Source organism: Alosa pseudoharengus, unplaced genomic scaffold, assembly GCF_046254945.1.
Source record: "Alosa pseudoharengus isolate Yale_2024_CS ecotype anadromous, Long Island Sound unplaced genomic scaffold, YU_APseudo_1.1 YU_APseudo_1.1_scf_10, whole genome shotgun sequence".
NCBI lineage: Eukaryota > Metazoa > Chordata > Actinopteri > Clupeiformes > Clupeidae > Alosa > Alosa pseudoharengus.
The window spans coordinates 22,867,690-22,884,285 of record NW_027468565.1 but is presented as its reverse complement, the minus strand read 5'-3'; the positions used below and the strand labels follow the sequence as shown (position 1 = coordinate 22,884,285).

Below are 16,596 nucleotides of genomic sequence, written 5' to 3'. Positions count from 1 at the left end.
CCTCCATCTTTTTCCATCAAGTATCTCTCAAAATGAAGTAGCTCTCTTCCAGAGCATCTTAAAAGGCAGCTGGGTGAACAAGCTTTGAAGTCAGCCATAGCTGCACAACATCAGGGGCCTCCGACAGGCCACAGGTGCGCTGAATAGTCTGGTTTCCCTCAACACACACTTATGACAGATGGACATAATGATCAGACTTGCTTATGGATTATGTAATGGGCCGGTGGCCCCTACATACAAATATATTCAGAAGTAATTGTGAAGCACTGTAGCACAATATTCTCTATCAGCACAGCTAAACAGAAGTAATAAATAAAATAAAAAATAATAAATTACATTATCCAAGTTAAGGCCCCATATACATGCGTGTTTCATGCCATCATTAGTCATTGTTAAGGCTAAGGCCAGGTTGAACCAACTCCAAAGGCAATTACACTAAACTTGTCGATGGCTCTCCTAAACCCTCTTTCTGTAATATTGTCTATGCTGTGCCTGATGCAATATTACATTTCTAAACATGTCCTAATCTCATCCTCAATCACAGTCTAATTATCTATAATATTGTATTTACATTCACTTACTTTTCTCTGTGTAGTTTGTCAATATCAGTTCACTATAACAACCCAGGTGCGCATACTAATGTAAGGATTAGCATAATAGATAGCACCACATTGGACTTGATGTAAAGAGCAGTAGGCCTACAGAACATGAATATGTGGTTCTCAAAAGAGCTGGTATATTTATCTCTATCATAAACAATTTCATTTAGGTCTCCTTTGATGTAGCCAATGAGATGCTGTGAAAAAAAAATCTTTAGAATGACCTTGACCTTCATTAGTGTCAATGCAGTATGTATGAATCCGAGTGGGGGGACGCAATAAAGCATCTCTCATAGTTTGCACCTGTTTTGCATTTTTAAGTTGTATCTACATCTGAACAATGACACATTTCCCCAGGGCTGATGTATAATCCACCACCATCCTTTAACCTTGATGTGACAATGGAGCCATAATGTAGGTGTACATTATTGTTGTTCCTGCTGTTGTAGGCCTACTAGATGAAGAACAACAGCATGGCTGGTTTATATTAGCTTTGAAATGTTAATGTTAAGTGGCCATACTACTGGGAATGGATAAGGACATGTATTCTAGTGGTTGAAAAACATCTATTTGAACCCACGTCCATATATTGTAAGTGTCAGTGTGAGGCCAGAGGTGCAGGGTTGTGCACAATTCGAATTGCAATTCTGCTTCCTGTTTGCTACCTCAATTGAAATGCAAGTGAAATTGAATTGGAATTTAAGAGCCAGTTTCAATTCAATTCTGGAATTTTGCACAAGCCTGCAGAGGTGTAGAGGTGTTTTAAATCATTACTATGAGGCTGACAAAAATAAATCTAAGTGTGCCATATTATTAACATAGTCTGGCTGTGTTTTGCGGTGTGGTTAAAATAATGACATTCAAGTAACTATATTGTGAGCTGATTACTAATATTCTGTGTTTTAGCTTTCCACTTTGAAAATACCCAACTAGTCCACCTGGGCTAGTAGGCCTACCTCAAGTGACTGGAGAAGATAGACTAAAGAGATTGTATAAAAAAAAAATGCATTCTTATGGTCTATGGACAAAACATTGTCTTCGCTGCCACATAGAAAGTCACTCAACTCCATTTGTTGAAAATGTGTGAATGTCCCTCATGTTGATTTCCATATCCATAATTTAATATCCAATCAATCTAGAATAATAATAAAAAAGCCAAACATTTCATTAAGACAGATCTGCAGGATAATATATTTATTAACACAGAACATTTCCAAGCGGTTATGAATATGCTAATTATATAAAGGCAATAAATAAATAAACCTGTTTCCGTTGGCAGACGACCTCACAGCATAAAACACTGCAGTGGACCATGTCTGCACCTGCACACTGCCAGTTAACACGTACACCATACTCAACACTCACAGAAAAATCTGCCAGACTCAGCACATTACGTCTCAAATCAAATGTTCGCTAAAGCATTCATAACATGTACCGCTTAACGCAATAGCAAAAGCTTTCTACTGAAGGGACCAATCTCACAGCTTGTGATAAGCAAACTATATCACCTGAACAAGCAACAGAGCTATAATCAATATTCTAATCAGGCACCTAAAGCAACACTGACATCTGCAACACTGCAATTAGCAACAGGTAATCGGCGCTATTGACTCTGAAAGAAAAACACGCTACAGGTGTGTAATTATGCTTTCAGTAAATTCTGACGAATATAAAGAATGTCCCTCCCCTGTTGCTGTAATGCACTGACGGGATTTGAAAGCATTCATGCAGGACGAGCAGCATCAAACTTTACTGCATGGGAAAGATGTCATCAGGACAGACACACACATGAACAGCCTATACAGATGCGAACACACACACACACACACACACACATACATACACAACCACACAGACACACAGACAGACAGAAACACACACACACACACACACACACACACACACAAACACTGAACTGGAGAGTAATCCAAAGTTGATAGCTAAGTCAGAGAGAGTAAAGGCAGACTAAATGGCATCTGGAGCAGCCAAATGTTTTGCAGATAATTCTCATATACAATGCTTCTGGGTGAAGTTAAATGGCTGTTAACAAACTTTCACATCATAATACAAATGCAGACATAGATGTGGACATACTGTAGACAGACAGACAGACAGAAAGACAGACACTAACACACACACACACACACACACACACACACACACACACACACATAAGTTATGGCACTGGCTAGAAAGGCAAAGTGCTTGTGAAGCAGTTCCCTCATTGCCAGCTGCAGCTAAAACATCTGCAGACATCAGATGATTCATACCTGCTCCGCTGACAAATGACCAGGGGGGGCACTGTAAAGCTCCACTCCTGGCTGGCATCCCCCCCCCTCTCTCTCTCCTTCATACACAAACACACACACACGCACACAAATTCACACACACACACACACACACACACACACACACACACACACACACACACACACACACAGAGAGACACACACACAGACCAGTGCAGTCCTCTGGACCCTTGGACAAACCCCTTCCACTGAAGTCATGAAATCAGGGCCAGAAGCTGCATTCAGTGGATATGCTGCATTAGTGGTGTCAAGTCATTCAATATCTGAAAATGAGTGTCAAACATCATTCACAAACGGAGCTAAACTGCTGCGCTGTTGTATAATGTACTTATGTCATGAAAATAGGGTCTGCTGGTAAAACAAGCCTTTTTCTTTTTCCGTCCTGTCATGTCGAGGATTAGTGGAGACACTAATGTTCAATCAGTTACAGCCTTCAGTCATGGAGGGGTCAGCTGAGAGTTCAGTATTGTCCTCAGTACTGATGAGCTTGGAGCTTGAGTAAGTAAGTGCTTTGTCTATAGTGTGAGACTGTCATACAGAGCTCTACATGGGATAGTCCTTTCATTGCCCACCTGGTGCTTTTTGCAGAGCCCCCTACACCCCCCACTCTGACAGGTCACATGGAGGTTTGGGTGATGAGCAGGGGTTTACGCGACCCCCATGTCAGCATGGCTGAGGAGTTAGGAGTTAGGAGGCCATGCGTCATAAGCTGCTGAGTGGCTGTCACTGATGTTGCCATTCATTCATATCCATATGACCATTAAAAAGAGGCATCGAGAGGTTTTGACAGGGGAATGTTCTTAATGGGTAAGAGTCATATACATCAGCTGACAGCAGCTGTGTTTGTGTGTGTGTGTGTGTGTGTGTGTGTGTGTGTGTGTGTGTGTGTGTGTGTGTGTGTGTGTGTGTGTGTGTGTGTGTGTGTGTGTGTGTGTGTGTGCGTGTGTGTGTGTGTGTGTGAGGTAATTTGAGTAAGATGTCAGTGACAGTAATACTGCAGAACTGGAAAGTGCCTAATTAAAGTCTTGTGTGTGTGTGTGTGTGTGTGCGCGTGCGTGCGTTTGTACGTGTGTGTGTGCGCGTGTGTGTGTGTGTGTATGTATGCGTGTGTTTGAAAGGGCCCTATCATCTTAAATAAATCTTGAGATAGCAAATGGGTCCTTCCCAATCCGTCTTGTCTCCTCTCGTCACCCGCCCGCGGTCCCCTCACACAACACTATGGCTAATCACCCCATCCTTCTCCAGGGACTGCCTAGCCACAGCCCTCCCCTGCCCCTCACAGAGAGCCTCCGCCTGGGCTTCAGGAGCCGTGGGGTCAGTATCCGTACACTGTGTGACGGAGGAGGGCTCTGGGCTTGTCCTCCCCGCCGCGGGCCCTAACGTCACCTTCCTGCCCGTCTCCCTGGTGCCGTTGCTCTTAGCTAGGCCAGCGCTGGCACCGCTGACGTTGGAACGGGGGTCCCTGCCCATGCTGTAGCCTGACTGGAGCAGCGAGAAGGAACGGGAGTGGCCGTCGTGGTGCTTGCAGCGGTAGAGGTCGCGGAAGGCCGAGCGGAACTTCTGCGACATGAGGTTGTAGACCACCGGGTTGATGGCGCTGTTGGCGTAGATGCACGTGCGGCAGAAGAGCAGGAACCAGGCGTCCAAGTAGGGGGTGCTCACAAAGGAGTTGATAAGCACCAGCGTGCGGTAGGGCATCCACAGCAGGGCAAACAGGATCACCACCACCGCCAGCATCTTAGTCACCTGGGGTGGGCAGAGGCAGAGGGCAGACAAATGTAGGACGCAATATACGCAGAAGAAAGGATTTATGTAACTCTTTCTCAGAGAATATAGATCTCTGACAGAGCGATAGATCTCTGACAAAGCGAGTAGGAGAAGCGCCTTAGCCAGGATTTTTATGCAAAGAATCCTAAGAAAATATGCTTTCAGAAGGATTAGATAAATACATTTTTTTTTTTCCCCAAGAATAATCCCAATGTGAATATCAAAGCAGAAAATAAAAATGGAGAATTGCTCACCCACTTGATGACAAAAAGGCATGTACCTGGCGATGTTCTGCATTTCAGTAAACATCTGCAATTACTGAGTAATAGCTTTTCACTCAATTCTCTTCTGTGAGCAAATGTTGCAGGCAGATATAATAACAAACACTGTACATACTGGTTGTGAACTGAAGGCTTTGGAATTCTTCAAAGTGTAATTCAAACACAGGGTGTCAAAAACAAAATTCCAGAGGGAGCCTGGGCTGCCAGCAGGGACATTGGACCTTTTTAAATGACTCAGGCAGGTGGCTCTTAGTGGTGTTGCCACACAGGAAATATATCCGAAGGTAGAAAAAAAAGAAAGAGAAAGAAGAAATATAAAAGTGACATGGTGAGAGGGAGAGAAGGTTGGAGAGAGGGATGAAAAAGAGAGAACAAAGAAAGGAAGTGTAGAAAAGGTGACATTCAGAGAGAGAGAAATTGAGAAATAGAAAGAAGAGAAATGGAGAATCTAAAAGAAGAGAGAGAAAAAGAGAGAGCACAAAGCAGAGAGAAAGAGGAGGGAAAGTGAGATAGAGAGAAAGAAAAAAACAATGCATCAGTACTTGTGTGCAGTACGTTGTTGCGCTATTTTAAATTAGCAAAGTGTTTTGCCCAGTTCAGTGAATTTGCGTTCGTTCTTGCGATATTAACGTAATGCATTGCACATTGTGTGTCCTACATATTAGAGCCCAAAGACAGACAAGAGACATGAAGACAACAGAAGAGAGAAAGGAAGAGAGAGGGAACAAAGAAAGAGAGCTAGTAAAGAAAGAGAGATTGAGAAGAGAGAGAGACAGTAGGACACTCTGGCATGCCTCCACCCCATGCTCTGTGACCATGGCGACAGAACACATCTGCTCGCAGACATTCCAGAACCCCTGTGCGGCAGGTCGAAGCCAAACGCCGTTAGACTCCAATTCCTCCTCCTGTCCCCTCACCTCCTTCTCCTCCGCTCACACGGCAGGGCAGGGCAGAGCTGAGCAGAGCAGGTGTTCTCCTCCTCTCCCCCTCTCCTCTTTTTTTCCTTTCCTCCTCTCCCCATCTCATTTACTCTCCTCTCCTCCTCTTCTCTACTCTCATCCCTTCCTCTCCCCTCCTCTCCTCTCCTTTTTTCTCCTCTCCTCCTCTTCCCTACTCTCCTCCCCTCCTCTCCCCTCTTCTCTCCTCTTCTCTTTTCATTTCTTCTCTCCTCTCCTCCCCTCCCCTCCTTTTCTCACCTCTCCTCTCCTCCTCTTTTCTCCTCTCTCTATTCCTCTCCTCTTCTCTTCTCTCCTCCTCTCCTCTCCTCCTCTTCTCTCCTCCTCTCCACATCTGTAGTTCCCCTCACACACTACTCTGTAATTGCCAGTTACTCCTGAATTACTGTATAATCACAGCAATGGCAGCGCTCATACAAACGGCTCAAGTGTCAGGAGAGAGAAAGCGTGTCACTGAGCTGGCAAGCCAGCTATAGTGGATGAGAAAGACACCAGGGCTGACATTTTGAATATGCATGCACTCATTGTGATCGCTCATCAGAGGAGAACCAAGGCTCTCATCTCAAGGCAAACAAAGACATCTGCCACTTCTGATCAGGTCACACAAAAGAACAGAAGAGACCTGAACAGACAGAGGACTGAGATCAAATCAGTGCTGATAACATTACACACACACACACACACACACACACACACACACACACACACACACTGTAAGCCACAAGGGGATTAAACCCCCTTTTTTTGTTGGCTTTAATACTGATTGGTATCCCCAAAACCATATTGGGAAACTTTATGAAGTTTCTGTGATTATCATTACTGATCAAGAGGCGGGAGGTGCAGCACTAGAGAGTTGGAGAGAGATAGAGAGAGGAATAAAGTGGAAGAGAAAGACATTCAGGGAGAGTGAAAGAGAGAGAAGGATAAAGAGACAGAAAGAGAGAGAAGAGAGAGAGAAATTGAGAGATGATGCTTATTCATGAGGGAGCTGCGAGCCTGGCATCATCAGTGGCATTAAAGATACTCCAGTGAACATCACAGAGCATATTATGCTAATCTTCAGCTCAAGTGGAGGCCTCTCAAATCTTCAAGATTGTGATCGGTGCCACACATACAGCATAGCACACACACGCACATACACACACACACACACACACACACACACACACACACAGACCCCCCTCCCCCCCACCACACACACATACACACAAACACACACCAAACACACATGGCCCTCCCTCACACAGCCTCTGACTGCCTGGCTTGGGATTACGGATGGAAAATGGCCTTCCAGGATAAATCTGTCATAATCATCATTACTTGATTCCTCTAATTGATGGTGCCATAGTTCTAAAGTATACATAAAAGACTAAGGAAGGCATCCATCAAGGCCCAAAGTCCTCCAAAAACAAAGCACAAGTCCCTTTTCTGAACTCTTTGTGAATGGCCCTCTGTGAGACAGCAGGAGAAGATGCGTTGTTTGGTTACATGGCTGCTGGTAGCCTTTATGATTTACTGGTAGAGGATGGTGATGGCCACACAAAACTCAACAGGTAGACTAGCAATAAGACCAAACTCAATAGGTAAACTAGAACAAACATCGACAAGAACAAACTCAACAGCTAGACTCAACAAGAACAAATTCAACAGGTAGACTATCTATAAGACCAAACTCAACAGGTAAACTAGAACAAACATCAACAAGAACAAACTCAACTGCTAGACTCAACAAGAACAAATTCAACAGGTAGACTGTCTACAGTATAAGACCAAACTCAACAGGTAGACTATCAACAAGACCAAATTCAAGGTAGAATAGCTGGATGATGACAACACAAAACGGAAGAAAATCAAGGTAACAATATGAAACTCAACAGCTAGACTATCAAGCTCATATCAGTAAGTTACAGGTTCACAACCAGCAGCACACAACGCACTGGTATAAAAATGTATATCTGTGCTGTGCATAATACAAGTTTACAATTCCAATTTATTGATATGGCAAGCTTTTTCACTTGCTTTTCTTAAATAGCCTTCTCCAGGCTAAGACCAGAAAAAACAGCAGACCATAGCTCACAGCAGGTCCAAGGTTCTTTATGCCCAATCTATTTGTGTGTGTGTGTGTGTATGCACATGCTTGTGCGTGTGTGTGTGCGTGTGGACGCGTTTGTATCTGGTGCTTGCGGCAGTGTCATAAATTGCAAATATGTGACTGATGTCTCAAACATATTTGAATTTGAGTGAGTATGAGAAAGGATGTGTGGGCTGCTGTTATTAGCATATCACCACGTGTGTGTGTGGGGGGGGGGGGATGTGTGTTTGTGTGTGTTTGTTTGTAATAGGGCCGAATTGAATAGTCATTGCTGATCAAAACCTTTGTGACCGATGCTTTTGCAAGAGTAGTAGAATACATGAGTGGACTCCAGAATCTTTACTGATCATCCAGCAGTCCTTCACAGTCACCCTCAGTTTAGATCCAAATACAGTATACAGAGTAAAAACACACAACCCTGCAATTTCTGACTTGTGAACCCATCCACATTGGATCACTTTCCACTGTGTTTAAGCTTTCGTGTGTTTGTGTATTTTTGCAGGTGAGGTTTTGTTTGAGTGTGTGTGTGTGTGTGTGTGTGTGTGTGCATGTGTGTGTGTGTGTGTGTGTGTGTGTGTGTGTGTGTGTGTGTGTGTGTGCGTGTGTGTGTGTGTGTGTGTGTGTGTGTGTGTGTGTGTGTGTGTGTGTGTGAGTTAGTGTGAAAGCAGCTGTGTTTGTGTGTGTGTGTGTGTGTGTGTGTGTGTGTGTGTGTGTGTGTGTGTGTGTGTGTGCGTGTGTGTATGTGTGTCTGCATATGTGTGTGCATATCTGTCTGGCGATGTGTGAATGGCAGGTTATGATAGCATTCACCCACCATCTGTCTCTTCATCCTCCCATTCCCATCTCAGCTGCTGCCACTGCTCTCTAACGTAAAATCATTCACACAGTACAGCCACTGGACCTCATTCTGTCCACTCGCCTAATTGCTTTCCTTCAACTCACACACATTCAATCGGCAAAGGAGCACCAGCTGCCCGCTACTGTTAGCCATATTCAGGTCTGACTTTTGAAAGAGCAAATAAATTGCTTGAAAGTGGTTATTTTAAAAAGTGCCACCTTTTCTGACTTGCCGAAAATGCTTACTTTTGTTGGCCTACATTTTCGCTGACTGTGATAGAAATCAAACTCATCATTGTACGCTCAGAGTGGTGTCTTCGTTGACTCACTAGTGGTGCATATTTTGGCCGGAGTGATCTGCAGGTGGCTCAGCAGAGTGCACTGGCAGTGGCGAGGCATGACCAACGCGTCTGGATGCCAGCCACGGCCAAATGAAGATGAACAGCATTCATTAACGGAGACACGCATACTTACACACATTCACAAATGAATGGACACACACACACACACACACACACACACACACACACACACACACACACACACACACACACACACATTCCCATGTGGTCATAAAGACACTACACACAGACATATGCACACACACACACACGCACACACACACACACACACACACACACACACACACATACAAACACACACACACACACACACACACACACACACACACACACACACACACACACACACACAGACTCACACACACATACACACAACACACACACATACACACACACACAACACACACACACAACATACATACACCTATTCCCCCTTCAAAAACTTGAACACACAAACACGTATGCACATACTTACCAACACACACACACACACACACACACACACACACACCTGTTTCCTGGATGACAGTGTGCTCTTGGGTCGACCTCCCTTGTTGCCATTGCTGGCGGGCTCCTTGCAGCTCCGACGGAGCGTGGTTGCCGTGGCAGCGCTGCAGCCCGGGGCGTTGGGCAGTGGGCTGAGGTACAGGATGCGGGCAATGAGGCCGTACAGCACGATGGCGAGCAGCAGAGGGATAACGTAGAAGATGGCGAAGTCGATGAGGTAGATGGGGAGGTAGAGGTCACGGGACACGCGATAGCCACACTGCACACGTCCATCAGAGTTCATCTGGGGCAACACACACACACACACACACACACACACACACAAACACACACACACACACACACACACACACACACACACACACACACACACACACACAGACACGAGGCTAGCGTCATTTCATGCTTATAGACATGTTGTCGCATGCTGCAAGCGACATCAATTTACGCAAATCCCACAGAACATATAAACACAGTGGGATTTGATTCTATATTTTTAAATGTCGATATGCTATTTGGGGAATGACAATTGTTTGAGTTTTTCCTGCCACAATATTTTCACCAAATCTTTCACTGAATCGCTGGAATGTGCACCAATCACTTGTGTACGTTCTTTCAGAACGTCGATCGGAGTGGGCCAAGTCTGAGCTGGCTCACCTGGATGTCAACAAGGAAGAACCACACCATGCAGTAGATACAGGTGAAGACCCACACGCCTGCAATGATGCGCTTCGCTCGTGACACCGTGCACACTGTCTGGGCTTTCATCGGGTGGCATATGGCAATATACCTGTCATGGGATACAATGTAGCGACATCATTTGGGTTGCAAATGTTACATACACATTTGGTTATGCAATTTATGAAGTATGGTAAACAATTACTCTTTCAATTTCAGACTGTATCCATTTAAAGAAATGGATTCAAGTAATATAATTCAAGTATCACTTCTCATGATGTTTTAGGATATTTACAAGTGTTATGTCTATAAATGCTAATAGAGAGTTAATAAAATCTTTATAAACATTCATTAAATCATATAAACCATTCGTAGATGGCATCACTTCCACCTCCTTACCACTAGGTGGCACTCACCTCTCCACAGTGAAAGCGGTGATAGAGCAGGAGGACACGTTGATGCCCAAGTACTGCAGGTAGGTGATGCCCTGGCAGCCCGCATGGCCGTACACCCAGGTTCCTGTCAGGCTGTCGGAGATGTTGGGCAGGCCTGCTGCCACCAGGACCATAAGGTCAGCCACGGCTAGACTCACCAGGTAGCAGTTGGTGGGCGTGCGCATGTGCCGTGTGGTCAAGACAACCAGGACCACCATGATGTTCCCCACGATGCCCACGGTACAAACCAGCAGGACGAGGAACACAGAGATGGTCTTGTACTCCAGAGACTGGGAGATCAGGTCAACTGAGCTCGCCAGGGACACATTGGTAGGGGTGTCCGACATGGAACTGACATTTTCAGCCATGGTTTTGCTTGTTTGGCTTGGTTATTTATGCGTATGTCTGTATCTGTGTCTGTATCTTCAATACAATGTGTATATGTGTGGCAGTGTCTTAATAGAACCACTTTTAAGACTTCAGTACTCCGGTCTGCAGTTTTTATGTGGATCTCATCAAGTTGCAGAAAACAGCCATGTTTATTCTCTGAAGTAGTTTAAAGGTTTTTCTTGTTCTCTGAACTCTTGTTTGTCCTCTTCTTAAGTATATCAGGAGGCCCTTGATTCTCTCTATCAAATGCAAATGTGGTCTCTAACTCTCCTTTGGGGGTTTTCTCCTCTTGTAATGTAATTGTCCATCCTATCGATCTTCCTGGAAATAAGGATTGCATTAGTGTACAGAGAGAATGCCTGCTTCCATAATTAGCGAGAGGATTCACAGTCTAACGCTAATTGCTAAATAATTGCAAACATGTCTGTCTCGCCTGGCTGTGGACGATAATTCCTGTTTGTGTGGCGGTGAATACCAAAACACCTGTGGCTCTCCGAGGACTCACACACAGAGCTGACACAGCGAGAGGACGAGGCCAAGCCTCTTCGCTTTCTCCATGCAAATCGCTTCTTTACCCCTGCTTTTGTTCGAGGGGGAGATACGTCTTTTCTCCGAATCATGATCAAACCACCATGCCGATAAGCTTTTACAGCAAATTATTCAAATGAGACATTTCAGGAATGGACGATTACAAGACAAAAAAGGAAATAAAACTAAAAGCCTTAAAAACTAATCTACAGCTTTTAGTGTATGTTCCTTCTGCAGCTGTGAGTGTGTTTCTTTGGGCAAATTAATGCAAACCATTACTCGAATCCAGACATCTCAGATGTAATGACTTATGCATGTTTGTGTTAGTTATACAAATAGATGTTCTTACTGTGGCGTTAGGGTAAAGTGAATATGCAGTATAACTTGTTTTATCTTTGAACTTCTCAGTAAAATTACTACGCTCAAAAGTCTCTGAAAAGTCAGAGAGCATCCTTGAACTTCTCAGTGAAATTCTTGGGCTCGGAGAGCATACAGGATGAGATACAGTCCCTTGTATCTCAACATTTTTGTGGTTTTGTTTTAATTCCATTGTTTAATAACAGGCTACCATCTACCTTCTGAGTATTTATTTGCCTTGAAAGTTGAACTGTGACTGAACCTGGACTACACAGTACTATGTACAGGTGTCATAACATTGTTAGTGAGCTATTAATTGACTTTTTAGAATGAAATTATTCATATTCTACTAATTAATTAATTTAATTAATCAATGAATTATATGCGTGTGTGTGTGTGTGTGTGTGTGTGTGTGTGTGGTAAAAGGTTGGATGCCTCAACAGGAGATGCCTCCTCTGATTTTAAACATCAAATATGTTAAGAGAAGCATATGATCATTTGAGCCATTGCAACTTTTTATCAATTCTAAATGCATTTTTGCCAACGAAGTCTTGAAGTCTTTCAATGTACTTTCTCAAAATATCAAATCTCTAATTGCAAGCTTAAAGCTTTAATTACTGTGTGTTCGGTGAGTGCACTCATCTTAATTGTGTAAATAATGACTATTTATCTCATATTATACAACTGTTACGTCCAATCAAATTATTTATTCATTTCTGATTGGAGGAGAGGCAGTCCATGAGAGAAAATATCACAGGACATCCCTATTCGGACTCTTTATCGCTAGTAATCATCATAGCATCGGATTTCACAGTTATGGAAAGGAAATGGAGTAAATGGAATAGGGTGGATGTTAGATTAACCCTTATACAGTATACTGTACGATCGTGCACGTATAGCCTCTCTCACTGAACTTGCTGAAGAGTAAAACTATTTTTTGGGACAGAGCAGAGGTTGAAAGAACAAAAAAATGAAAATGATAAAAGATAAAGTAGAAATGATAGAAAACACAATTGAATGTCTTTTAAACCTGATTAGTTGTAACTGGAATTGTTGTGTAATAGCAATATGGCAAATGAGCATGGGGTTGGTAAAGAACACACATGGCTATGGTTCAGCTGCAGGTAACCATATCCGTGGGGTTAACACAATTAACAAGTTAACTTTCTGCACTCTGGAGGACTACTGCCATTACATGGAAGCACTAACTCAGTCGTGAAATGTGAAGCAGTCATACTTTCGTAATTCCTTCTCGCTCCCTAAAAAAAATAAAACATTCACACAACTTTTGTGGTCTTATTTAGCCTATACATTACACGAGGAGGCTGCTTCTGAGCTGTCTGTCTTTGTGACCCTCAGATTAGACAGCTCAACCGTCACCCTTTGCCCGTGTCGAGCTCCTCTGACAAATTTAGGCAGACACAGAATAAAAACCAATTCAAGTCAGCTTCGCTATCAGGCTGGAACTTGCTCACAGTTTTACTGCAGACCATTTCTGCTTTTCTATTTAGTTGCTTAGGGACCACAGAAGCTTGGCTGTCCTGCTGTGTCACTAAAGCATTCCATTTGTGAGAGAATACACACATTTTCTCACATTTAGCCGACAGCATGGCCCTGCACTCATCTCAGAGGCAATTGACCCTTTATAGAAAGTCTAAATGCAGACAGGTGTTTATTTTTATTGGCCTTTGTGTACCTTGACAGGAAGGCACTTTAGAACGCCTGTTGTTTATAGTGCAAAACAAAGAAAAGTGACATGACTTTTTTTCTCCCATGAGACTGTGTGTTGTATCTCTCTGACAAACCCTGAGGCATATGATCACTATCTATTGCCTGTTATATTTTTAAGAATAACAAACAAAAACATAGATGCCTCTAACTACCATGACCATATCTTGTTTAATTCTGTCTCAAAATAATACACATGCACGGTACCCTATTGGAAAGAATATGATAGTAACTTTTTGAGTCAGGTACTCTGATTATATTTATTTGCTGTGAAATTGCCAATCCCTAACTGACAGCGACCTTGGACTCCCCAGCCTCTCTCTGGCTTGCGCCCTATTGTTGTGAAGAGGTTGTGGATGGAGTGAGGCTGATTCAGGGCGACTGACAGCAAGAGCCACATGCTCTGATGAGTGTTTGATACGAATTAGATTGTCACTCATTTTCAGCGTCTGCATTTTCAGATTGCATGCAGTCGGAATAATAAACAGACGGCTATGTGAGTGATTGCGCGCACTGCTTATATAGTCCACATGAATGCAACAAATAAAACATAGGGATTTAGTCATTACTGGCCGTGCAAGAATAAATAATAATAATAATTATTATTATTATTATTATTAAAATTCCAGTGCTTTAGTTATCGACCCTAGTGCATCAAAGACACAGTCAAGCTTTGAGAGTTGAAGAACGTGGGGACAGAACACACTGTTTCCAACATCACACATCTAATCATTTTAAGAGTGAATTCAATAAAGTAGGACAAAATAGTTAAATCGGTTAAGTAGCCTAATTCAGCGTCTAAGAATAACTAGTTGACTACTCAGCCGTCCAGACAACATGTTAATGGCTTTGTCGACGCATTCGATGTGCAATATTCATTTCCATTCTTTCACATCTACTTTAACACACCACTGATAGTTTCCCCCCTGAATGTTTCACACCATCTCTGATGTAGAAAACTAGTACCAATGAAGTTAATCGGTTTTGTCTCTCCCCTTATGTTCAAATGACGCGCACACTGCTCAGTTATGGAGCAAATCACTTTCTTCTGGCGGTCTTAACTCACATTCTTTATAGGCCTACACATTAAACAAAGATGTAGCTTACCTGTTACCCATTATCGGTGTTCGAGGTAGCCTAGTCGACAGATAGCATTTGCCAACCCTTTCCAAGTTCTGCCCTTATTCTTGCTTATCACTTACACAACTGCGTCTACTGTGTGGCGCTTGACTGCACGTTGAATGCGCGCACAGACGCACCGCTTCATGAAGATGCTAAATTCAGGTGTAGCTTATTGGAGTCTGTTGTTGCGCAGGCACGACTCCCCCTAGCGTTACTTAAAACATGTCGTTCCTCAGCTAATAAATGGCATATTATGCGCAATTCAGCCTTCTTGTGAAGTTTGAATGACTGAAAAATATTTTAATTGTTTCATATATATCATTTTAATTTAAAAGCAAAAATGATTGCATTGGGGCTGTCTCCCTGAAAAATAGAAACATCATATTCGACCAGCATCAGGTGGCGTTGCTCTTTGCCTTTGCTGTAAACTCTGGTTTGTGTTGAGTTTGGCACACCTAAGATAAACATGATGAATGTTGCAGCTGTGGCTTGGACTGAAGATGCCTTCACAAACCCAGCAAACCACCTGACAAGTCATTGTCACACAGAATTACATGGTCAGATATGTATCTCTGTGGAGGTATTCCTAGTTATATAATCTGGAAATATTTATTATGATTACAGTTTTTTTTTTTTACTGCTAAACCATTTCTGAAACTTAAGTGCACCCAATGTTCACCTGCACACTGATGGAACAAGCATAAAACAGAATTATCTGAAGTCTTTGGAATTTTCAATTGTAGCATGTGGCATGTTGTAAAAGCACATTGGGAAACAAATTAGTTTATTTATCCATAATTGACACACCTGAAAATGACATAAGTATAAGTATATATACTCTTTTGATCCCGTGAGGGAAATTTGGTCTCTGCATTTATCCCAATCCGTGAATTAGTGAAACACACTCAGTGAAGTGAAGCACACACTAATCCCGGCGCAGTGAGCTGCCTGCAAGAACAGCAACCCTCTGGTTACAAGTCCCAAGCGCTAACCAGTAGGCCACGGCTGCCCTGAACATGAACATTGTATAGATATACAAATGTTGAAAGTACTGTGCATCCAGTCTTTGATGTGCATTACACAGATGCTACTCACAAGCAATGCCATCTTTGGACAGATATCAGGGAAGTCTTTTGGCTGACATATCTGGCTTGTCTCCACATTAATCTTCTATAACCTAAAGGAAAGTAGCATGTCAGTGGGATAGTAAAATCACAAATCATATAGAGGGTATTGTCCAAATTACCAGATTATGAAAGCAAGCGCCCTTGGCACTGAGGCCTCTGAAACTTGGTAACCCCAAGACGACACCTTTTTCTGTAACTCTCCAACATTCTTATGGAATTGTTTGCCTCTCTTATCATCCTCCATACTGTGCATGGGGGCAAAATAATGATGGGTCTTTGTCCAAGTTGTATAAAGTATCTGAAACCCACACTTGAGTAGAAGTACATATATTTGATCGATCAGAAAATGACTTAAGTAAAAGTAAAAGTAATCTATAAGCATACCACTTAAGTAAAAGTCTTCAAGTAGGCTATCTATTATTTAAAGCACTTAAGTATGACAAGAAGCCTATTATAAAACACATTTAAAGTACTTAAGTATGACAAGAAGCCTATTATAAAACACACTGAAAGTAGAAGTAC

At 42.9% G+C, this 16,596-nt stretch overlaps 1 protein-coding gene across 1 annotated transcript; it reads right to left on the bottom strand.

The window, feature by feature from the left end:
* Nucleotides 1-4,114: 4,114 nt before the first annotated feature.
* trhr2 (thyrotropin releasing hormone receptor 2) lies at nucleotides 4,115-11,190 on the bottom strand. Its single transcript, XM_076298711.1, has 5 exons — nucleotides 10,805-11,190; nucleotides 10,368-10,500; nucleotides 9,715-9,993; nucleotides 4,355-4,654; nucleotides 4,115-4,324 (listed from the first exon to the last, which is right to left on the bottom strand). The coding sequence occupies exons 1-5, from the start codon at nucleotides 11,188-11,190 to the stop codon at nucleotides 4,115-4,117; spliced, it is 1,308 nt and encodes a 435-aa protein (XP_076154826.1).
* Between the last annotated feature and the right edge of the window lie 5,406 nt (nucleotides 11,191-16,596).